Source organism: Propithecus coquereli, unplaced genomic scaffold (assembly GCF_000956105.1).
Source record: "Propithecus coquereli isolate 6110/MARCELLA unplaced genomic scaffold, Pcoq_1.0 Scaffold115, whole genome shotgun sequence".
NCBI classification, from domain to species: domain Eukaryota; kingdom Metazoa; phylum Chordata; class Mammalia; order Primates; family Indriidae; genus Propithecus; species Propithecus coquereli.
The window spans coordinates 6,128,328-6,143,897 of record NW_012135525.1 but is presented as its reverse complement, the minus strand read 5'-3'; the positions used below and the strand labels follow the sequence as shown (position 1 = coordinate 6,143,897).

Here is a 15,570-nt window from a genome sequence, read left to right as displayed (position 1 = left end):
GCAAGGGCAACATACGTAAGCTAGACATCTGTACCCCCGTAATATGCTGAAGTAAAAAAAAAGAAAAAGAAAAAGAAGTCATTTTATCAAAATAAAAAAAAATTACAAAAAAAGAAAGAAAAAAGAAGTCATTTTATCAAAGAGACATCTGCACTGGAATGTTTACTGCAGCACAATTCACAGTTGCAAAGATAGGGAATCAACCTAAGTGCCCATCAATTAATGAGTGGTTAAAGAAAATGTGGTGTGTATATATATATATGTGTGTATATATAGGGAGGGTATATACACATGTGTACACACACCATAGAGTACTATGAAGCCATAGAAAAGAATAAAATAATGTCTTTCGCACCAACTTGGACGGAACTGGAGACCATTATCCTAAGTGAAGTATCACAGTAATGAAAAAACAAATGCCACGTGTTCTCACTTATAAGTGGGGGCTAAACAATGGTTATACATGGGCACAAAGAGATGTAAAGGATATTGGAAACCAAGAAGGGGGAGGCGAGAAGGCTGAGGGATAAAAACTTACCTATGGGATATAATAAACACTATCCTGGTGATGGGCACACTAAAAGCCCTGACTTCGGCATTATATTATACAACGAATCCACGTAACAAAAACATTTGTACCCTCTTAATATTTTGAAATAAAAATAATAATAAATAAATAAGTTATGCATGCAAAAAAATTCAGAACATGACAACACTTGAGAACTGCTGATTTAAAGAACTTTTATTGAAAAACCCTTGCCAGAGCCTACCACGTAGTCTGATTTTGTTGTTGTTGTTATTGTTGAGACAAAGTCTTGCTTTGTTGCCCAATCTAGAGTGAGTGCCGTGGCATCAGCCTAGCTCACAGAACCTCAAATTCCTGGGCTCAAGCAATCCTCCTACCTCTGCCTCTTGAGTAGCACCACTATGCCCAGCTAATTTTTAAAACATTTTTTGTAGAGACAGAGTCTCGCTAGTTTGTTCAGGCTGGTCTTGAAGTCCTTGGCTCAAGCAGTCCTCCCAGCTTAGCCTCCCACAGTGTTAGGATTACAGGTATGCACCACTGTGCCTGGCCAATACATACATATTTTGAGATAATGGGAGACATGTTCTTATTGCCAGAAAAGATAATTTAAAATAAGGAAAGGAAAAAACTAGAATGAACCTCGTAGTGTTGGAATTGAATTGGACATATTACTATGAATTTCTGGTTTTCAATAATTAGATAATTATAAGAATAATTATAAATATAAATATCTCTATGTGCATATACACCCATGCATACATTGCCTAGATTTGTCCACTGAGAAAGCCTGGGAACACCATACCCAGTAACAATGAGCACACCAAATGCCCAGATTTGGTTTCTAAATGATATCACCATTACAAGGAAACAGAATTCCTTGAAGAAAATGGCTGACTCCAAAGCTGGGGGAGAAAAAATAGAAGATGAGCCTGGAGCTAGTTTTTGTGTTGGAAAGAAAGAAAAATCTTTTTTTCTTTTTCTTTCTTTTCTCTCTCTCTCTCTTTTTTTTTTTTTTTTTTTTTTTTTTGAGACAGGGTCTCTCTGTTGCCCAGGCTGGAGTGCAGTGACACAATCACAGCTCACTGTAATCTTGAACTCCTGGGCTCAAGCAATCCTCCTCCCTCAACCTCTCTAGTAGCTGGGATTACAGGTGTGTGCCACCACGCCTGGATAATCTTTAAATTTTTTGTAGAGATAAAATTCTCTATGTTGTCTAGACTGGTCTCAAACTCCCAGCCTTAAGTGATCCTTGGGAGACTGTCTTAGTCTCCCAAAATGCTGGGATTACAGGTGTGAACCACAAACCCCAGCAGAAAGTAAGAAAAATCTTAAAAGAATGAGAGGACATGTCTAAAGAGCAAAGAAGAAACATTGAAGGGGTGATCACTGGCCAAATCTGGGACAATTTAAGTATCAAAATAAAAAATGATAGTAATAGAATATAAGCCATTGAATAAAATAGGAACCCATAAGTCCATACTAATAACAATAAATTAATAAATTGACAGTTTGATGAGGAACAGTTTACATAGTCTGAAAGTACCTTCTCATAAAATACCTATTATTTACAAAACAAAAAAAGTGTAACTTCTCTGGGAGAAACCTCCAGACACCACCTTAATCAAGGGACTAAAATGAACATCAGTAATGGGTCAGATGGAATTTCAAATTCATTAAGAAGTATGTTGGCCGGGCGCGGTGGCTCACATCTGTAATCCTAGCACTCTGGAAGGCCGAGGCAGATGGCAAGGTCAGGAGTTCGAGACCAGCCTGAGCAAGAGCAAGACCCCGTCTCTACTAAAAATAGAAAGAAATTATCTGGACAACTAAAAATATATATATAGAAAAAATTAGCTGGGCATGGTGGCACATGCCTGTAGTCCCAGCTACTCGGGAGGCTGAGGCAGAAGGATTGCTTGAGCCCAGGAGTCTGAGGTTGCTGTGAGCTAGGCTGAAGCCATGGCACTCTAGCCCGGGCAACAGAGTGAGACTCTGTCTCAAAAAAAAAAAGAAGTATGCAGCATTGCTTCTGTAATGTTTCTGCTAAAGATGCTTGACTTGGATCTAATCATGACAAGGTATCAAATTAAGGAACACTCTACAAAGTAACTGGTCTATAATCTTCAAAAGTGTCAAGGTCAGTAAAGTCAAGGAAAGACTGAGGAACAATCCCAGTTTGAAGGAGAGTAAAAGACATGACAGCTAAAGGCAACACACGATTCTGATCTGGATACTTTTGCTATAAAGAACATTTTTGGGACGTGAAATAAGACTCAATCAACTTGAATTGATGAAATTTTACAGAGTATATTCTCTGACCATAAAATAATTGCATTAGGAACTAGTAGCAATGTGATATCTACAAAAGCTCCAAATATGTTTTGAAAAATAAACATCACACTTCTAAATGACCCATAGTGGTAAGGATGGGGGAAGTCAAAGAGAAGCACAAGTGAAAATAGAAGATACTTAAAACCGAATGAAAATGAATATACAGCATATCAAAATTCATGGAATGCAGTACATAGAAATTAATACCTTTGAAGTTTTCTATTAGAAGAGGAGAAAGATTTAAACCATTGCAGCTTTCCACCTTAAGAATTTAGAAAAAGAAGAGTAAGTTAAGCCCTACTTAAAAGATACAGGAAAAAGAAATTTTAGGAATGGCCAATGGGCACATGAAAAGATGCTCAACATTATTAGTAATCAGGGAAATGTAAATCAAAATCATAGTGTATGTACTGCTGGCCTTCCCACAAAAAGTAAAATAAAATAAAATAAAATCATAATGTGATACCTTAAAACCCAGCAGAATGGCTAAAATTAAATGATGAACAACATCAAATGTTGACAAGAATATAGAACAAACAACAGTCATCCAGTGCTGTTGGGACTTTAAAATTATGTAACCACTTTGGGAAGCTCTGGTAGTTTCTTATGATGTTACACATACACTATCCTATGACCCCACAATTCCAATCATAAGGCTTTTATCCTAGAGAAATGTCAACATATGTCCACAAAAAGAGATATACAGGAATATTCCTAGCAGCTTTATTTATAATAAACCCAGATTGGAAACAACCCAAATGTTCATTAACCAGAGAAAGGAGGAAAAAATTACAGTATATTCATACCATGGAGTACAACTCAGTAATTAAAAAGAATGTGCTATGAATACATGCAATAAAATAGAAGAATCAAAAACATTGTGTTAAGCTAGAGAAGGCAAACATAAAAGAATATATATTGTATTTTTCCACTTACATGACATTCAAGAACAGGCAAGATTATTCTACGGTGGTAGAAATCAGAGCTGTGGTTCCCTGTTGGAATGGAGAGTGTCTGGAAGGGGCAAGGAAGGAATTTTCTGTGGTGATACAAGTGTTCTATGTCTTGATTATGGCATTGTTATACAGGTATATTCATTTGTCAAAACTCATCAAATTGTGCACTTAGATGTGTGCATTTCATTGTATGCTAATTTTATCTTACTAAAATAAGTAAGATATTTTCATATGTTCTTAGAATTCATATTCCAATGAGATAACCAACCATGAACAAAATAAGTGGTATCCCTAAAGTATGAACATCTTGCTTCTTAAATAAAAGAATAATGTAGATATTGATAAATCCACTTCAGTGGATAGGTAGAGGAGGATCTTGGAGCATGTATCATTTGGCTTGGGTCTTGAAGGATATGTAGGAGTTTGCCAGGAGAATGGTGGGAGGTTATTCCATGTAGAGTGAATGCATGTGTAAAGACACATGACATTAACTGCAGTGTGTGAGTTATAGATGGAAAGGAGGAGTTTGGGGAGAAATTGTGACAGGTGTTTTGCACTATGCTGAAGCCTTGAGCTTCTGTGTCACAAACCAATAGCAGTTTTTAAACAACAGAGTGATATGATCAGTGTGTTTTTTAGTAGCATATAGGATATCCTGGAATAGGGAGAAGTTCATGCCAGCATCCTGGGCCATTTTGAACAAAACTTCCCTGTCTATAGCTCTTGCCTGAGTGTGTATTTTTGTCGTCTATGCAGTGATAATCAAGATTGCCCACTGAATGACCCTGGTGATTTTTCTGGATTTCCTGCCAATGAGCTACCTGCAACTAGTGCTTCCTTATAGTGGTAGCAGGTGAACATGGCCTCACTTATAACATGACTTCCAAAAGCTGTCAGCATGGGAATGCAACTTTCCAAAACAGCTGGTACCCAAAACCAGACAGTTTGTCCCCTATTTAAAAGGATACTCTCATGCTTGCCTTTTAAAAAGGAAGAGTAACGTGGAGGTAGTGTTCCTCTTTCTGGAGCACAAAAATGGTGCTTCAATCTAGCCCAAATATACATTTCTGCAGGATGGCAAGAACTTTCTGGTGTTTTCCAGAAGCCCCTTTGCCCAATAGTACTTCCAAACTTTCCACAGCTGATTGGACCATGGGTGGTCACCTATGGTGACCCAAAAATACTCAATCCATAGTTTGTTCACTAGCTGACAATACATAGCCTGGTGTAAAAAGATGAGTTGCATCAGTGAGATTCTTCTTTTTGGGGGAGATGAATTAGGGAGTACCAAAAGGCTTGGCCGGTTAGCAACAGGAGCAGTTACTGGAAGAGCATCACAAAATGGAGCAATGGCAGTGGCAAGCCCAAGCTAGGTACAAGAGAAGCTAAGGAGGAACTGGAGAAAGGAGGGTAAGTCAATGTGCAGAGAGAAGCAGGACTCCACAGAAAGGAAAGAAAGTTGCCAGGCCCCAGACCTGTCTTAGTTGGGGGATGGACTTCCAAGTTAAGTTTTAGGTCTCATCAATTATTTTTATTATTCTTCCACTACCCCATACTCCATTTTTCTTTGAAGTTACATGAGTGGGTTTTTGTTCCTTGCTCATTGTAAGTCTTTGGAATGCTATGGTAGCTATTGTTTTGGGCTTCCTGGTAAGCTTTTCCCCACCCTCACCTTTTAGTAACAGACTCTGCCTCCTGGCCATGGGGAGGGAAGGCAGACATGTCCAGTAGGCTTTTGGAAATATAAGACTGAAGCTAAAGTGACAGATTGGACTGGAAAGAGAGATTTTACAGTCATCACCATATCGATAAAAACTGGTAAGGAAATAATATTTATAGAATACTTTCAACATATTATATGAGGCACTATGCTGGTACATTACATATACTGATACCAGTTAATTCTTACCATAGTACATCTAGGGACCATCATCTCTACTGACAGATGAGGAAACTAGGAATTGGAGAGTTTAAGTGGCTTGGCCAAATTCACCCAGCTGGTAGCTGTCAGAGTGATAGTGGTCAGTTTTCAAAGCCCATGCTCCTCAGACCACCCCAGGCTGCTCCCAGTTCAGAGGAGGGCACGAGGTCTATCTCCTAGAAAGATATTGATGGTGAGAGGACAGGGCTTGGAACTCTGGGGCACTCCAACGCTTGAGAAGAGGGGCTAGTGTCAGAAAGGAAAAAGTCGGAGGAGACCCCACTACCATGGTGCTGTGGAAGCCAGAGGCAGTGAGTGTTCTGAAAAACAAAAGGATGGCTAGCAATCAGATGGTTCAAAAACATCGAGCAAGATAAGGTGTGAGTTGAATTTGGTAATTAGAAGCTCAAGCGTGACTTGGTGAAAACTGATTCTGCTGGTGCTGAAAGCAGAAGCCAGGTTTTAATCGATACACAAGTGCATAGGAATTAAGGGAGTGCGAGTAGGCTATTGAGCAGGGACTGTCTACGGAAGGGAAAGAGGTGATGGTGGGAGTGAAGCTCAGAATTCAGAATTCAAAGGCAGCAATTTATGAGGAGGGACATACGTGCGCGCGGACAAGGCAAGATTTGCACATTGGACAGAGGAGGCACCTTTTTTCTCTGAAATAAGGACTAAGGAGTTAAGTAAGGAGTCATAATAGGTATGAGTGTGTGCATGTGTGCAGTATGAGAAATAGACGCAATTCATATGTTTAAGAAGAGACAGTGAAATCTGTAAAGGTCAAAATAACAAGACCAGCTGTAGCACCTATTGAATAAGTAATGATTAACTCTGAAGATTTAGAAATTCCCTTAAGTGCGTTAGGAGGTCATTTGTTGCCCCCATTTGACAGATGTCCAGCCTCAGGTTCAGTGAGTTGCTCTAAATCAAACTGCAGAGACCAACTCCAGAGCTCCACAGCTGTAACCCCACGCTGGCTTGCTGAGGTCAACGGTGAGTAACCCGACAGCGCCCGGGGGCCCGCGGCCGAGGACGGGCTGGAACTACACTTCCCAGTGTGCCAGGCGGGGCGGGGCGCGGCGGGGAGGGCGCAGGCTCCTTCCCAGAAGCAAAAGCGGAAACAAAAGAGTCTCGCCGGCGTCCCCGCCCGCACACTCGCGCACACTCGCGCTAGGGCGCACACGGAACAGGCACCGGCGCCCGGAGCGAGCCAGCCAGCGGCGAGCCGGGGACCCACCGGGCTGAGCCAGCCGAGCAGCCAGCGAGCGAGCCCGCGACGACCCCCGCCCCGACCCCCGCCTCCAGCTGGCCGGTGTCCCACCGCCCTCCCTGACCCATGGCGCTGAAGCGGATTCAGAAAGTGAGTGCCGGGGCCGGGCCTGGGGCGGCGGGGCGGGCATGGGCCCCCTGCCCACGCTGACCCGGCTGGTGGTCCCTAGAGACGTGCCAGGAGGGCACGGGATAGGAGGGTGGGCCGGGGCGGGGGCCAGAGGCTCTGGCCAGGCCAGCGGGCACCGGACAGGTGAGGTGGGGGCAGGGGCAGGTACCGGGTAGCCGGAGGGGCTCGAAGGCGAGGGGCCCGCTGCGCGCTCGCGCCGGAGCTGCCCCGGGAGCCTCGGGGTGGAGAGCCTCCCTGGCGCCCAGACCTTCCCGAAATCTGTGCCTCGCGGTCAGGGCTGGTTTTTGCCTTACACCGGGCTAGTTTTGACCCCTGTCATGCTATGTTTTCTCCACGCTGTTTCTTAAACCTGCCCTCTTTTATGTTCTTGTTTCCCCGGGCTCCCCGGGAGGGCAAGGAAGGTGCGGTGGGCCTGCAGCCTTTCTCATCGGAGCTGTCGGCTCGGTTCTTTCTCTCCTCTGCGGTTGGCGCTTGCTTAGCTGCCCGAATGGGCTGGAAAAGCCCATTTGCGGCCGAGAAGCCAGGAGAAGGCTCCTGCCCCTTCTATTTTGGTACCTCTGCTGCTGCCACTTCAGGTCACATAGCTGTAGTGAAAACATAGTTGCTGATACACAACAAGATGACCTCCTGGCTGTGATTCATAGTGAGTCAAGCCAAACAGGTTTTTTCCCCCCCTCATGATAAACTTATATGTAAAGTTTGAGACACAACAGAAACTGCCACAAATTAAATTGTTTTGATGCTTTGACACATGAGTATAAAATGAGGATGAAATGTATGTATTCATTCAACAAATATTTATCCATCCCAACTGTGTAAGTCTGTGTTGTCTTCTCTTCATATTATTTATTGCAACCATTTCAGATGTGAACATCGTACAAAATTGAGATTTCTTTCTGTTCACTCTTATTACTTGTTGGTTTGTTCACTGACCCAAGTTTTAGATTTTACAGTTATAGTCCATGTTGAGAACATCGAGAATGTTTGTTAAATAGGGAGTGCTTTGAGCAAGTTAAGCCAACAATGGACAGTGTGTTTTATGATTGATTTCAGAAGAAATCAATGCCTACCAAAAATTTTTATCAACTTTTTCCATGAGTCATTACAGCAGTAGTATATGTTAGCGCAGTGATAGAGATGTATACATTGTATTCTTACTCACCACTGGTGGCATCTTTAGGTACAGAGGACAGCAACTTTTAGACTCTGCCAATTTTTTTTTTTTTTTGTTCAAGTACTAAATGTGTGTCTCAACTACAAATACTAAATGTGTGGATCACTGTTATCTTTTGTGCTATTTAAGGGTCATCTCATTATAAAATGTACAGTTAACAACCAGCATTTATTAGGTAATAATGTTTTCTGGTTTGAAGATAATGCAATTGCATATTTTTTCATATAAATAATCCTAATTTTGAAGCCCCAGTCAGTGTCTGTACCATACCTCGCATCCTTATTAATGATGATGTAATATTGGTTCATATTTGGATCGGACAACACACATTTTCCAAGGAAGTTTTCAAATTTGATTTCCTTCTTTACTAGTTGTGAGAATTTTTCACATGACTTTGTACATATGCTGTGGAATTTATCCACAGTAAGTGGACATTCAAAGACATATGGACACCCTCTGTAAATACTGTGCTTGGCAATTCTTGTCAGTTACCATGCTGAGCCAGCGTATTTGACTTATATTTATAATTGTAATATGGCATATGTCCAAGTCTTTTTTTAGTAGTTAATTGGTTATTATAGAGTTCTCCAGGACAAAAATATTACTTACATAGAATTGATGTCAAACCTGTTACAAATTGATATTTTGGAGAAGTAATTGGGGATCACATAGCATCACATCCCCATGTGTCCGTCTGCGGATTCTCTTTTCTGTTATAGGCAAGTTGACTTAAAGTAATCTTCTTTCCATTAATCACATTCACACCATTCCCTCAGACGTTAGGGGTCATTCTTTTGACTGATTCCGGACTCTTCCTCCTCTGCCTACCTCCTTGATTAGAAGACACTTCCAGGTCAGAGATGCTGTCTGCCATATGAACAGTTACAAAACCTTCTTTGATATCATCAGTGTACAAATTCTTATTTGAATCTTGTATGTTCCAAAAAATGAAGATGTATACTAATTTTTGGCCTTTCTTCTTAAGCGTATTAAAGTAACATTGTCAGATATTTTTCAGGTCATTAGGTTGTATATAATTTTCTTGTACCTAAAGTGGCAGGCCTCAGAGCTGTGTGGAACCTCAAAGTCCACAGTAGTGTAGGGGAGGGTACCAGTAGGGGAACTGCTTCTAGGGCAATGCATCAGAATCACCTGTGGGATGTTTTCAGACTGTCCCGATTGCTATAAAGTAGAGAGATGTTGAATCCCTCAGATGGGCTGGGGTGGAAAGAAGATTGAAAACTGCTGATGCTCTGGTCTGTTCTCCTTATTCAAAGAAGAATCTGGAGGCCTTTACTGGAGGAGTGCTTTTGCCCAAGGATAATCTCTTAAGAGGTGATTTGGCATATTTTAGAATGTTAAAATGTTCAATTTCACATTTCTCCACTATGAAAAGAATAAAGATGGTTGAATTAAAAAGATATGTACATACAAAGCATGTGGATACCAATGCTTAAAATATATTTCTATACTAGAGTATACTAAATGATTTAGTGCTCTAATTTAGACATCCTGTGCCAGTTTTGCATTTCAGCTCATAAATTTACACACCCATGCCCTATTTTTAGATAGCAGTGAAACATGTTATCACAGTCACCTAAATCACTAAAGGAAAAATGTTTGAACAAAGTCTGAGGAAAGATACCCAAAACATGTCAGAAAAAAGAGGGTAGTTTTTAAGTGGACATCTGTTATTTTCTAGAATTAATTTCTAAGTGTTTCTTTTACCAATATTATTTTCAATGCTTGATATACTTTTTTGGGGGAATCATTTTTAGAATTACGAATGTTATATCACAGTACTGAATGTTTTGCAAACTGGAAGGAAAAAAGGAAATTGTAATACAGTCCTTATCATTAGTATATTTCCATCTAGTTTTTTTTATTTGATAATTTGAGGTAGCGATCATCACACTAGTATGATGTGGTATGATAGACTTGTTGCCTTTTTTTTGGTCTTTCTTTTGAAAAATGAAACAAAAGAGTTTTGTTTTACAAATATAGCAACACTGAGAACTATTCCTTAGCCTGTAGTTCTATCCCCAAAACAGAACATTTGGGTTTTTTCAATAATCAATTTAATCTAAAATGTATATCTCAACATAAATTAAAATACAATTTTATAAATGTTTTGGGCTGCTGAATTTGTTGATTTGTAGAATGTCACATTAAACTGTTTATGTCAGTCTAGAAAACCTTAGGGTACTTAAGAAACTCAGCCTTCTGTGGATGGAACATCAAATGAGCAAAGGCAGACTGGTTTTTATTCCTGGCCGCGTGGCTTACTGGCTTCAGTTTTCTTATCTACACAGTGATGCTGCTGCGAACAATAACCGGCATGTGTGTAATGATTATGCCATGCTCAACACTGTTCTGAGTCCTTGACATATATTAAATGATTTAATCCTTAGTAGGCCCAAGAGGTAGAAACAGTATCATCTCCATTTTACAGATGATGAAACTGAGGCACAGGATCGCATATGTAGTAAGTGGCAGTGCTAGGATTCCAAACCAGCTGGTTGGCTCCAGATTCCGTTCTCTTTACCACTTCAGTGTGTAGCTTCACCTATCCACGTGGACTCGTATCTTCTGTCTATTGTATTTCAACTGAAAGACATGTAGAATCAAAGGAGTTTGTGGCTGGAAGTACTTTGCAAACTGGAATGTTCTATACAAATGTAAAGTGGTATTATAATTAAGACTTTGGCATACTTAATCATTTTTACTAAAGCATTGCTCAGTGTGTTGATTATGCATTGTAAATCTCTGCTCCAGAGTAATGTATACTGGATCATTTAACATTGTAAATGAGTAGTATAACTTTGATCATCTTTGTTTCAAAGATGATCACTTTAGATTTTTCTTTTGGAAAAGGTTTTAGAAAAATTAGCTGTAGTTGATAAATATTCTGTCAAAAGTATCTTTTCATTGTGAAGTTTTCACTTTAGATAACTGTTTATGAATTGATATAGTTGTTCCTGCAGTGGGTTTGATTAGTAAACTATTCAGATTACAAGATTACATCCAGGACTGGTTCTTTCAAGAATGAAGGGTATAACTTTTAAAACAACAAAAAAAGGAGAGGCACACAGTATTTATGCTTTTTGATAGATAATAAATGGTTTTTCTTGAGACAAGCCATCGTGAATTTTTCTGCTTTCAAATCTTTGTAGTTAAGCTCAGTCTTTCTTTTGCCTCCAATATCGGGTATTTTTCTTTCTTTATCTCAACAAAGGTGTAAAAAGACAAGGTTACATATTATAGTTAAAAAGTTCTGAGGTACCTTTTCTGTGGAAATAAATAGCATAGAACTAAACAAGACCGTTTATGCCTCTTTTAGGAAGCCGGGCACATATGGAGACCTAACCTAGCAGGATGTGGGGTTGCCTCCCGTAAAGCAGAGTAGCATCCTTGCTCACTTTCTTTCCCTGAAATACACATAGGAAATGTACGGACCCTTTATTTTCATTTAATGAGTGCTACTAATCAAAATGATAAACCTTACGCTTAGCCATCAACCTGAGTTAATGGTTGTCTACTAATGTATTAGCTCTCCCTCTCCTTTTTTAATAGTGGATAAACCAGTATTACATTGAATTAAAAATGGGATACTTGTCCTCTCTCCTCTCATCCCTGTGAAATGCTGGAATAAATGATACCAGAATATATAACATGAACCAGATTCGTGGAGTATGGGGATTAGAAGAGTCCTTAAGCCACCTCAGAACATGTATTGAAGGCAAGACAGGTTCTATTTCTGGCCTGTTTTGGTCTAAATGACCTCTGAGAAGCTGAGGTTTTTCTGCTTTTCATTTGGTTCTGAAATGAATCTATGAAGGTTTGGTTTCATAGATTAGACAGTAATAAGAGGCTACTTTGTTTCAGGAGTTGGCCTTAGTAAGGGGAGGAAGCTACTACCATCTAGATACATACAGTCTAGTGCTACCCATCTCTCCATCATGCTCTACAACCTCCTGTTTTGCCTGTTTCTGGATGTTTTTCGTCCTGCCCTCTGTGCATATGATTCTGTTTGTATGGCTCATCTCCTCCAGTGACACCACACTGCTTATTTAGATTCCTGCTCTTCTTTCAGTTTAAGAAAGCCTCTCCAACCAGGGTGAGCTGGGGTGTTGGTTCCTTCACTTTAAGCTTCCTCAAATAATAATCTGATTGTTCTCACTCCAGGTGGCCACCCCCTTATGTGAGCAGAGTTTGGGTTGCACTGGAGGAAACCAAGTGGACCTAATGGCTCATTGTTCTTTTCTAAACCAGTAAAATGCTGGCCTGTGGTTTTGCTTTCCCCAAATTTTGATATGTTTTATTTTTGCTTTCATTTAGTTAAAAATATTTTCTGATTTCCCTTTTAATCTTTTTTGATCCTTGTATTATTTAGAAATATTTATTTGTCATATATTTGGGTGGTTTTATACATAGCTTTCTGTTATTGATTTCTAATTTAATACCATTGTGGTCAGAGAACAAATTCCATTATTATTTGAGGTTTTAAAATTTTTGAGACTTGTTTTATGGCCCAGAATATAGTTTGTATTTTTTTTTAACACAATAATAAAGCCTTCCAGGTGTTCAACACCACGTTTGAATAAACAATGTTTCATAATTTCTAGACTTCATTTTGACATTTCTGGTTGGTGTCAATTGATTTTAGGTTATTTCTAAGAAATGGATGCCAAACTAAGGTTTACACCATCTCAGTATCTTTTTTTGCTGTTTTATATGCTTCCACAACAGTTTAGTGAATCATTAACATCCGCTTTTTAAAATGAAATAGAAAATATTAGTGCTTTGCACGTAGTAAGGGTATTGTTTTATGAAACTTTTGTTTTAGTTACGTATGTGTGTCCCAATGTATATGTTTACTAGGTTGTATATAAAATGTTTTTATTATGAATTGCTGTAAGGAAAGTTTGAAAATCACTGTTCTATAACATTAGATCCTTAGGTAAAATTAATATAAAAAATACACCCCATATATACATACATATACATACACATATTGTAGAGAAAGAGCAAAAGAATACATATACATGTATATGCAGACACATATATTGATACACATACACAGACATAATGTAAAATGTTCTAGTTTTGGAAACATTTCCATTTGATACAAACTGTCAATGTTCATTGTTTTCTACTATAAGTAGCAGAATTTTAGTTACTGATGTACAGCCGTAGTATTCAAGAATAGCAGTGAATGATACTAGAGATATTATTTAATTTATTATGCAAACACTTATTAAATGCTTACCATATGCCGGTTAATAGGGATGGAGCTGTAAGAAGTAATAAATAATAACAAATATTTGGTAGATATTGGTAGGGATATTCATGTTTTATGGGCATTTTAAGAAATAGGTAACTAGGTTTTCTTTCCCCCCCCCCCCCGAAGCTCCATCTTTCTTGGTTATTATGAAGTAAATAGTAAGTTTTGATAATGGAGCATTCAAAATGTTCTGTGTAGCTTATTCTCCTGTGTGTCAAAATTCTGTCATGTATTTTTTGAAGTTGTGTGTAATTTCCTATCATGTTTTTCTTGCCTCTCAGTGTGTCTTTGAACACAGTCTCCTGAACACTTATCGTGTTCATTTCTAACCTTTTATAAAATAAAAGGCTCCTCAGAAAAGATAAAAAGAATTCCTTTCATTCCTTCACTCATCACAACTTTGTTTCTCTTGAGCATAGTTAAAAATGTGCAAATGGCCTTAATTCGGTACTGGGGCGTTGTTTGCTCCAGTGTTGGTTGAGAATAATTGTGCTCTAGGTATTGCAGTCTGGGGGTGAATATTGACTTGGAGTAGGAAGAATGCTGGAGTGAAGTCAGATGGTCTGAACCATTGTCCTAGCTTTGGCTTTGTGACCTCTGCCAAGAAACTCACAGTCTTTATTTTCCTCATCTGGAAATTTAATGGGTTGAACTCCGTACTTTCTATGATTCTTTCTGCTTCATAATTTTAAGCAAACCTAAATAATGTTATTTGCTATTTGTTTTTGTTTAGCAAACAGTAGAACTGGTCACAAAAATAAATATTGAGCACTGGCACTGTGCTCTGCAGGTATATGAGACTTGAGTTAAAATTTATTTACTGTGAGATGTCAGAATTGAAATAAATGTTGGCATCTTAATGTATAATATAAGGTCAGTAAATCCTACTCTTTGATTAAAGAGCAATTATTTGTGATACAAATAAGATGTATTTCTATTATTGTACTGGTAACATAACATACTTTTCTAATTCCATTTAGCTTCCATCTGTTTCACAGGTGGCTTTTGTACTTCAAAGATTGTTTTAACCACATGCTTAGCTTCCTTATATGATGGATTTTTAAGATTCAAGTTGATGCATTTATGGAGCACCTTCTGATATAAGGTGTATGCTAAATGCAGTAAGGAGATACAGTTATATAGAAAAGTGAGGTATCACCATATGAAATAAATTTAAAATTAGTAAGGATGAGAAAAATACTGTAACAACAAGATGGACTCAGGAAAGTACCATAAAGAAAATACAACATATGTGAACAGGAAGGGAGTCAAAAGTGGGAGAGGCCAAATTTACTTGGGGGAAATCAAGAAAAATTTTGTGGAGAAGACGGAATTGGATAGGTTTGGAAAGATAAACATTTTGAAAGAGGGGAGCCAGGTTTATAAAGGAAGCTACAGAAATTAAGTCACTAGAAAGTGCTTGGCTTATTTGGGAAGGAGCACATAATCCTGCTTTTGGGAATCAATCAGGGAATAGTAGACATAAAGTTTCATACTGTGAAGGAAGGCCCATGCTGAGAAATGTGTACTTAATGTAGAAGCTTGGAGAAGCCATGGGAGGTTTTTGAGAAAGGAAGTAACATTCTTAATCATAGCACTAAGTATGTGTCCTTGCACTCATAGAGCTCAAGACAGTTCACTGTTTGTCACTATAATTTTACGAATGCTATGGAAAAGGAAGCACAGAGTTCTCTGGGAATATACAATGACCCATTGAAGGGTTCAGGGAAAAACCTCCTTAAGGAAGTTATGTTTACGATGAGATGGAAAAGTAATAGTAAAGTAGATAAAATGAATGACTGAGTGAGAGAGAGTGTTAGAGATGGGAAGTGATTAGGAATCTTCTATTTAAAGAAGAAATGACTGAGTGAGAGAGAGTGTTAGAGATGGGAAGTGATTAGGAATCTTCCATTTAAAAGGAAGCCATGTTTGAAACCAGAGGCAAGATAGCATTTTGGGGAGCTGAAAGTCATTAG

At 38.9% G+C, this 15,570-nt stretch overlaps 1 protein-coding gene across 1 annotated transcript in view; it reads left to right on the top strand.

The window, feature by feature from the left end:
• Window positions 1–6,850: 6,850 nt before the first annotated feature.
• The window catches only part of UBE2D1 (ubiquitin-conjugating enzyme E2D 1), a 30,851-nt gene continuing 22,131 nt past the window's right edge, over window positions 6,851–15,570 (top strand). Inside the window, exon 1 of the mRNA XM_012657692.1 lies at window positions 6,851–7,097. Coding sequence (XP_012513146.1) covers window positions 7,074–7,097 — 24 coding nt within the window. The 5' untranslated portion in view covers window positions 6,851–7,073. The remainder of the gene's footprint in view (window positions 7,098–15,570) is intronic.